General features: G+C 34.7%; 1 protein-coding gene across 4 annotated transcripts in view; it reads left to right on the top strand.

Annotated features, from left to right (window-relative positions):
- The window catches only part of LOC138318749 (dentin sialophosphoprotein-like), a 44,562-nt gene extending 33,269 nt beyond the window's left edge, over positions 1-11,293 (top strand). For 2 of the 4 annotated variants that reach the window (XM_069261416.1, XM_069261433.1), the window contains one exon: positions 1,571-11,293. In XM_069261416.1, the coding sequence (XP_069117517.1) occupies positions 3,286-6,027 (2,742 nt within the window). In that variant the 5' untranslated portion in view covers positions 1,571-3,285 and the 3' untranslated portion in view covers positions 6,028-11,293. The remainder of the gene's footprint in view (positions 1-1,570) is intronic. The other 2 variants (XR_011207916.1, XR_011207915.1) reach the window with 2 other exon arrangements.
- The last annotated feature ends 858 nt before the right edge of the window (positions 11,294-12,151 follow it).

Consider the following 12,151-nt stretch of genomic DNA (forward strand, 5'->3'; position numbering starts at 1 on the left):
TCAGATGCTGTGTACATATCTGTTTACTGTATTGAAATGATAGTAAGTTCTGGAGATCTGCCAGTTAACACATATGTTACATTAGTATCAATATACAGGTCCAGGACAACATGGAGGAGATTCCCACGATTTATATATAGGCCACGACTTAAACCTCTCATTCATATTGCTTCAGACATCAACACTTTATACAATGGCAGCTGAAATTGAAGATTTATGAAAAAATATTTATTGCTTATTTCAAAACCAGCTTTTGTATGTTGAGAAGACTCATAAGTGTCTAGAAATTTATGCTGATTCATGGGAAACCTATGACAGGATTTAAGATAGATTATGTATATAGGAACTATGGTGGACATTCCACGACTAGTTCTCCACTCATATACACCACAGGGACTTGGCATGAAGTCTGTATTATATGTTATAGTACCATGTAATACTTATACATGTATAAATAGACCAAGTGTGTGAAATCTGTGCCAAGTCCCTGTGCTAGGTCTTCATCATTGGGTCATGAAAGCCAATGGTTATGGCATCTTAACATTTTCTGACTTATATTAACTAGTATTGGCAGAGTTGTGAAGGTGTCTGACATTCTAATACTGGTTCCTCAGACTGGTTTACATCTACTTATAGTGGTTAAGATGTAGGACATTTTCTCACTTCTGAGACTGATTGGCTGATTTCAAAACTCTGAGTTCCTGTTGCCAAAAGATGAAAGTGTAGTCTATATGATGTTCTACCATTATACATGTACCTATATATAGTCAATTATTAGTTATCTGGATTTAAGTCTCCATTATATATATATATATAGTAATTATGATGATATTACATATACAATAAATAACCCTTATTGTCTATAGTTATATATAGAAATCACCGTGTCCAATAGTACCAGTTAAGTCCCAACCATCACAGATATACCAATGAGAAATCAATGATACTGATTTCTATATGCTAGTCCGCTATAATCCAATTAATTTTCTCATCCAATAGTTGTGCATTAGTGTAATATACCCTTGAGCATTTTTTATTGGCTTAATAATAACAATCAGAAATTAATTGCAAAGTCATCCGATACCTGTCTGTCAATGTTGACATTGTGTTGTGCACGGCTCATCAGATTAGGTAGTCTTAAATGGGTTCACTATGATTTGATTTTAAAATTTGATCAACATGTAAGACTATTAATTTATTTTATAAATAAGATCTTGAAATGTTTTCGTTTCATATAAAGATATGAAATTTATATTATGAATTTTGCTAGTTTTGGTACTTGCTGCTGAAGTCAAGAAAAGAAACATTTTTCATTTATTTATTGATTCTATGCTATATAAAGTTTTCTTAATGGTAAGGTATGTCGAACCAACAAAAATAAGTTAACAAAACAGGGAATTTGTTGTTTCAAATCTAAAGCTTTTAGTCTTTGCCAGTTTTCTGTGGAGTCTTGTGCAATTCTAAAAAGTGAATGCAAAAACTTAACAAAAAAGAAAAATCTCTGATGTAGCCTCTTCAAATTGTCATGGCTGAACGGTTCACTGATTTTGTTTCTCTTCTTATGTTGCAGAGTACACCCTGCTAGATGGTCACTGAAACTCTTCAAGGAACGCACATCTTACAGCCCGAAGTTGAGATAAAAACAACAGTCTACATGTACATACAGAGAGAAAAAAAAACTTTGAACAAAGATTACACACAGCTATCACTTGAGTGGGATTGTCAGTGAATTTTACAGTAACACAGCTGGGCATGTATTTGTGATGCTGCATGAAGACGATTTTTGATTTTAACGGAGAACTTGATAGGTGTTGTCACGGTGACTCATCCCACCGCCAACAGAGGAGCATCGTCTGCTTCAGACAGGAGCATCTCTGTGTTGTGTTTAATGAAGTACCTAGGTTACAGCCAGTGAACTCAGGTTAACACTTTAGGCTAAACACACATTTTTACAACCGACCAAAATTCCAGGTCAGGATTGAGTTTGAAATGCTTCCTGTATACTGACATTGAACTCTTTAACAGGCAGATATATATTTATACAGTGTTTGGAGGGACTATTCAGGATTTATTTGTGTACATTGTGACCTTATGACACTGGTATGGTGCACCTGGGATTGTAAAGTTGTAGAAGTGCTGTAACAGAACATACCAGCCATCACAGAATTTTAGCTAGACATAAACGGATTCTCAGGAGCCTGTTATTATAGGTACTATTGCCCGAAAGGCTTATGCTACAGTACTTTTATACAGGTATACTTATCTGACTGTGTTGTACAACTGGAGAGATAATAGTTTGTACTTGGACAGATATAATGTGCTACAGATAGTGGACAACTTTTGGACAGCTACTACCTTTGGAAAGGAAGTGTTGGTCTATACATCCGCTGTACCTCATTACATAAGCCAGGTACATATAATCTCTGCCCTTGGGATGTAGACCAGCAGACAGCTGTTGCATATCAAATTAAATTACTGCAGAATTTGTCTGCCTAGCCTGTGATTTAGATTCCAGTGTGAAAACCTTGTGAAAATTCATACTATGTTTTAACTGGAGTAGAAATTACAGTTTGGAATCCATTGGAGTGAAGGGAAATCTGTTACAACATTGTCACCGGAGCTACGTTCATCTTTCAGCAAATTAACAACATTTTTCACTGGATTTACTTATTTTAACAAATCAAAGAATCATAGAGAAGATAATCTTCATTCTTCATTCATGAATTTGCGACAATTTCATAAGATTTTTTCGCCATGTGTATAGTAATACACTGTGTTTACAATTCCACTACAGACACTTCATATAACTGCCTGATAGATCAGCCACCAATACCAGACTTAACTCACCTGATGGCCAGAGGGTCAGTTCTGACCATTGGCTAATGTAATATGGCATTTTTGTGACTGACCGCTTGACCAATGTGATTATTGGAGTGTGACCATGCATAACGTTGCACAAGCAGACGACAGTTGGAATGTAGTGTATGTAGCTGGCCAGTAAAAGGACTACGATAAACTACTGATTGTAGATAACAATGATTGTACAGGTGACTTATTTTACCTGAAACATCAGGTAATTGTCACATATCAATTGTTTACAGATATAGCACTAAGAAAGGACTGTGGAATGTAGTTTATGTAGTCGGGCCAAATGAAAGGACTTTGATGATGTACTGATATCATTTAAACATGGACTTACAAGTGACTTACAATTACACTAATATTTCACCTGAAATGTAGGGAAAAGTGACTTATCAACTGTTTACAGGTAAAAACACAGAGAAAATGACCAGTACGACTCATCATCAGATATCAAAAAGCTCGTCTCGGCCGTCACATATGATTGAGAATTACCAACAATCCTTCATACCTCGAAGGATGCCCCAGGCGAGCCGTAAACACGAACAGGAGACTGTGAACCGTGATGACAAACTAACACCACCTTTACCACCTCGGAGCAGAGATGTAAGCAAGTCAACAGGACAAACTGGAGAGTTCCCACCCAAAGGGGGAGTATCCAGCCTGCTGAAACCCTCGCCAAACTCTTCACTTCTCACCCAGAGATTTCAATACAACAGAAATAATAATCTTGGATCATCAACAGGTACTAGATCATTCAGTTCATTGCCACGTCGCCTGAGTGACAAAGCTAAAAACAATTCACAGGTTAATGAGTCGAGAGTTTACTCACAGCGCGGTGGTGATCAGGTTGAGTCAGTGCAGGGACTGACTGGCCAGAGGGACGACTCTACACTAGAACGTCCGGCTCGATCCACCAACAGAACTGTTAATGAATCAGGAACTACAGTGAACTCTGAGGATATACCTCCAAAAATTCCGCCGCGAGGTCTGCCACATAGAGTTACAACCAATGGAATGCCTCCATCGCCAAAATCTCCTGGACATGAATCGATTTCCTCTCCAAAAGAAAGTGCTCCTACTCCAGAACCTCAGCCTCTTACTCGTACGAATGTCACAAAGCATGACACAATTTGGACTGTAGACAAAGAGGAAGATGAGGGTGTCGTCGGCATTCTAAGTCCTCCCATGAAACATTTAACTCCTGAAGTTACAGCTCAATTGCTTGACGATTTCGATCCTCATGATGTGCTAGATTCAGCGAGTGATTCGTCCGCAGATACAATGATCATGATGACAACAGAGGAAGAAAAACGGAACGAAGAAAGTATTAATCATAGTCGACAAAAATATGAGTCGAAAAAGACTTTTACTGACTTGAATGAGCCAGTTGTGCCCGAATGTGTCAATTCTATCCTCTCTAAAGGTAACGGGGACAGGTCTCATCTCAAAGTGACGTTTATGTCTCCAAAACGACAAGCTTCGGCAGATGAAAGTTTAGATGATGGGTATGGTACCAACTCTAGTTCAGGAACATCGTTATCCTCCCCATTGTCATCTAGTTCTTCATCGTCAACGACCAATTCCGACTTGGAGAATTCTTGTAATCAGGGAAATGGTAATAGCACTAAACAGGATTTAAAAACTTCTGTTCATTTTAATGGACCAATAATAAAGCCAGCATTGACTAATACGCAACCGAGGAACACGTGGGCTGTGCGAAGGAGAAACAAAATGGTGGAATCGCAGGATAACTCTTTACAGGAAAAGTTGAGACAGTTAGCAATTATTGAAGAGGAAGAAAATTTGCAAAATATGCAAAGTGTGATGGATTTTAATCCAGAAGTCGAAAATTCAAATCGTATAAACAGCAGTGAAACAATTGTTAACGAAAGAACTTACACAGGGAACACAGATTCGAGTGTTCCCATGGAAACACGTCCTTCACGAACACAACATGGTGAAAACATTGGTCCACCTGAGGATTTACGCAAGTTTGAAGGTGAATTGTGTGACAAATTCACAGACATGGATCGAAATTATAGAAATTATTATGATTTTGATAAAACAAATGAAAAGTTGAAAGAGGATTCAAAAGTGCTTTACTTTCATCAAAAAATGATGAAACAAAATTATGGAAACGACAATTATTACAATCCCCATCAAAATTCCCACAGCGTGGGTCAAGGTCAGATTGTCGAACTTGACCCAGGATTGCAACCACCGAGTTGTTCTGGTGTGCCAGTGTTGAGTTTAAAAAGTATGGTTTCCATGGATACATGGGGACCTCACTCTTCTCGCAGTGACTCAGGACGAGTGCCATATAAGAGTGAAATTCCAACACGTAGTTTGTCATATCAGTCCAATAGTTCAGGCGTCAGTTCAATGGGAAATATGTCAACTGCAAGTGATTTTGTGAAAGGAAATACAAGTTGTGATAATATTTTTGCAAACGGACGTGTCGATGGAATGCCCCATAAGGGACGCTTTATTTCGGTGGATAATGTTAACAATAATGGAAGGCGACCATTTTTCGCAAGCTCAGCAGATATTTACAACATGTTTCAAAGTGGCAATAATATGGCCACACAAATCCATCGTCCTGCTTCGTATCGGCATAGTTTTCATGAGATGCCTTCATCAGCTCACTCTGTTGTTGACCCAAATCAACTGCAGCCTGAACAACGTCCACGAGCTGCATCTGCAAGTGTTTCATCGCAGAGTAAATCCTCGTGGAATTTATTCGGAAGTATGTTCAGTAAAAAGAAAACAAAACCTACACAACAGAAAACTGAGAGTAGTGACTCTAATGGACAACAGATTAAAAGTGCTAGCGATGGACAGCCAACTCAGGTAAAAGCTTCAACATTAAAATCATCAGTGAAAAAATCTTCATCAGTGAATGTGAAGGTTTTCCCAAAGGAACCAAGTAAACCAGTTCCCCCTCCTCCAGTGGGTCAAAAACAACAATTCACAGTTGTCCCCCTTATTCGAACTCCCAAAGCACAACAGATGAGAAACCAAACGACAACTTCTCAAGACTTTCGGGGTCAGTCTGCCACATTGCCAGGCAGAGGGGGCTCATACGACCAAAACATGTACAAAAGTCGGTTTAAGACAATTACGACAGACGAAGGGGACAGTCAGAAGCTGTCGACGTTGGTCTGATTGTTAGGATTTGTTTATTTACCTGTGCACATGATACATACACATACATTTTCTCGGTGATTTTTATTTTACTGCAGTAAATACGTTTTAAACATTTTGTGAGTTTAATATGTTTTCAGAGATCAGTTTATGATCATCAAAATCTTTTTTGTATGGGACTTGACAAATTTTGTCATCTCTCTCCTATCAATGTTACTTTGCAAGACGATATAAACTCGTCAAAATATTTTATATTAATCAATGATCATCAATAAAAGTAAGTTGAATTACTAATGAATGAACTACCTCGTCAAGCCGAATTACACATACTCAGTGTACATATTTGACTAGTAATCTACATACATATATAGCCTAAAGTCATGTTTTAACCTCACATACTCTTATGTATATAAATAATTTTTCTTGATAGCCTAAAGTCATATTGTAGCCAATATTTTATTCATTTTCCATACTTTTAAACACGATATCATCACCTTTTTGTGGTTATGTGTCAGCATTTTTTTAAACTAGGAGTTATTTATGATTAAAAACTTACTACATTAGATTCTTGAGTGATACAAAACTTACTACAACTGAGCCAAGTACTTTACACTTTTAAAAACAAAATGACCAAGAAATGTTAAATGAAAATTGATAAATCCAGCTTTATATAAGACTACAGTAAAACAAGGTTATAACGAACATCCAAAGAACAACGAAAAAAGTACTTTGTTAAAAGCATTAAAGTATAATATTACGAACACCTTATATGAATTTTGTGACGGAATGAAAAGTACAACCACATCATTTTGTTGTAAGCGTGTTCGTTATAAACATGTTTTACTCACTAATGTATGTGTAATACCTTTATTATGCCTCTAGTTAAAAATTTCTCTGATTTCTCATGCTCAGGAGATTTTATAATTGGGTACATGCTCCTATGTCGTTATATGTGTGTTTAAAATGACATCATTTTCTCTTTAAAAAAATCTGCTGGATAAGCTAGACTCCAACACATGATATAACAATCAATACAAACGTATACCCACAAATGTAGATAACAAAGTGATATACATATACAGAACAAAGTACGATAGAGAGAAGGTGACCTAGAATGAATATGAGTCATGTTAACATCTGTTGCATCTCATGGTGACTTTATATATCAGGTAGGTGTATTGAGTTACACAATTGCAGGTATATATTGATATACAATATAAACTACCATGGCTAATCCATTCACATACCGTCGATGTAGATATTTCAGTGGTAGGTTTATTTAGGTGCATACTAAACTCCCACTTTTCACATACTGTTGATAAAGATATTTCAGGGGTAGGTTTATTTAGGTGCATACTAAACTCCCACTATTCACATACTGTTGATAAAGATATTTCAGGGGTAGGTTTATTTAGGTGCATACTAAACTCCCACTATTCACATACTGTTGATAAAGATATTTCAGGGGTAGGTTTATTTAGGTGCATACTAAACTCCCACTTTTCACATACTGTTGATAAAGATATTTCAGGGGTAGGTTTATTTAGGTGCATACTAAACTCCCACTATTCACATACTGTTGGTAAAGATATTTCAGGGGTAGGTTTATTTAGGTGCATACTAAATTCCCACTATTCACATACTGTTTATTTAGGTGCATACTAAACTCCCACTTTTCACATACTGTTGATAAAGATATTTCAGGGGTAGGTTTATTTAGGTGCATACTAAACTCCCACTATTCACATACTGTTGGTAAAGATATTTCAGGGGTAGGTTTATTTAGGTGCATACTAAACTCCCACTATTCACATACTGTTTATTTAGGTGCATACTAAACTCCCACTATTCACATACTGTTGATAAAGATATTTCAGGGGTAGGTTTATTTAGGTGCATACTAAACTCCCACTATTCACATACTGTTGATAAAGATATTTCAGGGGTAGGTTTATTTAGGTGCATTACCGTATGTTAAAGGGGAATTTGTTGAATTCTTGAAGTAGGAGCATTTCCTTGAAACAGAATTTGTTTAATTTAATTCAGTATTAGCATATCACTTCACTATCTGCTCAGGCAGCTGAAGGTATATTGATTGTTATGTCAAGGGTTGTGAGGGTAACATAATAATTCTAAGTGATAAAGTGAATTTACAAAGAAGCTAATGAGATACCAATCTTATGAAAATCATATCTTGATCTCCATGCCGTTCCAGTAAATCTAATCTCAGTTATGCCAAGACCATCGTAATGATTTATGCTGGAGTATGTCACAGCTCCTGGGATTAGATATTTCTGTTCAGAAAGTAACATCTCATATTCTTTATGATTGCCAGAGCATCAGCCCACTGGTTCAAATGAGTCAAATAAAATGTAAAGTCCATGAGTACTTGTACAGATTTTATTATTTATTAAGTTTGATGTCAGCTGTAGTAAAAAAATAACACATAGGGCCGATAATATCAGGAGAATTTTGTAGGGCAAACACCATTTGTTTTTATTGCACATTTCAGATAATATCAATATTTTGATTTGGAATTATGTTTTTTTTTTTAAATTTTCAGAAATGTAAACTTATATATTTTCATGATGTTTATATTACTTGACCTCATTCAGTAATTTGATTCATATCAGTATAATATTTGGAAATATTCACTAAAGTTGTGGCAACCAGATCATAAATGACATTAAAATGATAGAAATGGGACCAAATACTAGACCCAACTTATATTGAGTATACTTTCAGTTAAGTACATTTTACGATCAACATCAAAGCACTGGTAGATCTGGGATAAAAATTGATGAAGTGTAGTCGCCTTTGGCAAATGGTATAAAATATGATTACGGTAGTTAACTCTAATCTTTGTTAGCAAAAATAGAAATTAACATAACATAAATGATTACGGTAAATTACTGTCATTTTCGATCAGTAAAAATAAATGTTAGTATGACATCAAATTGTTACGGTAGATTACTCTTCATTTTTGATCAGCAAAAAGTAGATGTTGTCATGACAAGGAATTATGATCCAGTAAATACTTAACTACCACTGCTACAATTTGTGCCTGAAACATACCATAAGGATCTAGAAATGATGGTCAATAGAATACACTAATGGGCACATTAAAATGTAAATCAACTAACCAGGAGTGACCAGAATCAATCTCATTTAACATTATAGGTAAACCCAATTTTAGACAAGTCTATCAAAAACTAGCCTGATAATTCATAATTAATGTATAACTGATTTAGAATAGAAAAAAAACCTGGTAAGAATGTAAATTTGAAGTATTTTAAGGATTCAAAGTTTTGTATTATTTACTACAAGGTACTCCTATGTTACCTAGCTAGACCATCAGTTGTAAAACTTGTAAAGTTTTCAACCTCCTGACCAACTTTATTTTGTGATTTATTTATATGTCAGCCGTCCCTATCAAATATAAAAATGTTTGCATAGATTCATTAACATTTGAATTAAATCTTGTTAAAACTTTATTTAAAGTTGTACTCATTTTGAAGTTTATTTGAATCAATAACATTCAGTGATTTCTCTTTTAAAAAAGAATCTTTAAAGAGAGAAACAAGAAATCTTGAGTTTATTCATACTGGTACAAATTATTTCTCTGCAGTATATGTAATGCATCTGCGAATGGGATAATATAAGTTTTATTGAACACTACGCATGTATCACCAACATTATTTGCTAACTTTTGCCAATTTTATACTGAGGACTTCACTGTATCAATGTATACATCAAAGGGCAAACGTTTTATCAATCAGCTTCCTTGTTATTTTGTGTTATTTAATCTACAGCTATCTCTGAGCTCAGTCTTCCACAGAGCAATATATATGTGCTTCAAGATATATCCTACAGACTTGGTGATTGACTGGCAACAACACATACTGTTCATGTACTCATGTTTTCAGACATGATACAAAATCTATCACGACATATTTCAATTACCATGTCTATAAATCATATGTTAGTTACATTTTAAACTTCTTTTCAAGAACCATAAAGCTTAGATTTAGGATATTAAATTGAATTTCTCAACTAGGGACCAAGGAAGTTTAAACAATCATAAGTGTATCAGAATGAACAGCAATGAACTATTTTCAAACTGACCAATTTATCATGAAATAAAGAGAACAGTTACTGCAATGACGAAATAGAGCTAGATTTTTTTTGGAAATTCTGTTATAAAATGCTTTGTTTTTTACACGAAATAACACCTTTAGGTCACAGTTGAAAATGGCATTGAATCTTGTATTGTTTCAACAACAGAAATATGATTCGAAGACTTCATATTATAAGAAATTTGTCAATGAACTTTTGAAATAATATTCAGACCCTATCTCAGGTGTTTTAAAAAAAGGTTATATAGAAACTTTATGACAATTAAGAACTGATAAAATAGAGCATGGATGAAAGTTTTGATGGTTCATATAAAATCTTATGCAAAGGAATGGGGGTTAGGAACCCATATTTACGATACATAAAAAGCAGATAAAAATCAAGTTATGAATGCTCAGGACTTAATATTTTAATTTGAATACATTTGTATATATATATTTATTTGTACTGTTTTAACCACACATTATTGTTTTATTGTCTACAGCATTGTAAGCACAAGGTTTAATTATTGCATATTCATTAAGAAACTCTTGCCAGTTAATGTTTGTGACCTAACAACTCCATTGGTTATGTCCCAGTATGTGAAGGCATCAGTTTAATTTGTCTTCCTTTCATATTGTCGATCTCTCATGCAGCTTCATGGTAAAAATATCTATTTTCTTTATATTTTTAATACGGTTACATTTCAAAGCTATCATAATATTTGTTAACATTCATAACTGTAGAATGATTTTCATTCACAACTACTAAATGTCATTTTTAAGGATCGTGAAAGTAAATCAAATGAGAAAATTATTTTACAGAATTTATCTTTATAAGACATCAATGTCAAAATTTATTTAAAGAAATTTCAAGCAGAAGAGCATTTTCTTCAAAAAATATTCATTAATGATATCTTTGTGAATATAAGCCAATTCCACTGTTATTGGGTAAAAGTTAATTAAATCTGCACATTACATGAGAAATGTAATAATTTACTGTGAAATTGCTTTTATCGTGTTTAACATTATGTACTCATAACCATGATAATCTATGCTATAGTATCCATCTTAACTCATATTTTGTACTAAAGGTAAATATTACCTTTAACTATGTGAACATATGTTGTTATAATTAATATTTCATAATTAAACAAAATATACTGTGAATTCCTTATGTGCGTTTGAATGTTTTATTTATTTTCCATTTTCCACATCACGAGATCTGTGTATATCGGTAGTTCAATAACAAATCCTATAAAACCCCGAAAAGCATGCATGTAGCTGAATATCCAAAACACAATATAAATGCATGATCAGAACTAGCCTTGACTGACTTTTTGAAATAAATTGACCAGAAAACCAAGATGTCAAAGGAACATATGAGCCCAAGGGAGATAACTACGAAAATAGTTTCAGCTTCAAAGAAATAAGAATACCCATTCGGCAAACATCGGCCGATTCGGTTTGCCAAATGTGAGAATGCTAATACGAACTTGAAATAGGTGAAAAATAAAGTTTAAGTAAGTATAAATGGAATTGATAATAAACATGTAATAGGTTTTTGAGTTTATGCACACAACCATTTTAAACTCATTTCTATCCACAAGGGTTGGAAGGGGCGAGTGGTTAAGATATCCAGACACATTACCACAAGTCCTCCACCTCTGGGCCATGAGTCTCCAGAATCCTATGTGGGGGTTGCAAGGTCAGCATGTCAGCATGTTTTCTCTGGATACTCTGGCTTTCCTGGCATGTCCTTAAATGAGCATGGCTGTTAATAGGACTTTAGGATAAGCCAGATAAAATAAAACTTCTCCTTCCTGCTGAAACATGATCACTTACTATAGATTTACTTGATCCTTTAGAATTTCATCTATACAAATTACAGAGTTATCTGCCCTTACAGGTCGGTATTGATTGCCCTTCATGTGATGATGATTAGGACATCATATTTTTCAGAGAAAATAACATATCATGATTTTAAGTCGCAAACTAATGGCAAAATTATCAGTACATACCCACAAGGGCAG

This window comes from Argopecten irradians, chromosome 1 (genome assembly GCF_041381155.1).
Source record: "Argopecten irradians isolate NY chromosome 1, Ai_NY, whole genome shotgun sequence".
Lineage (NCBI taxonomy): Eukaryota > Metazoa > Mollusca > Bivalvia > Pectinida > Pectinidae > Argopecten > Argopecten irradians.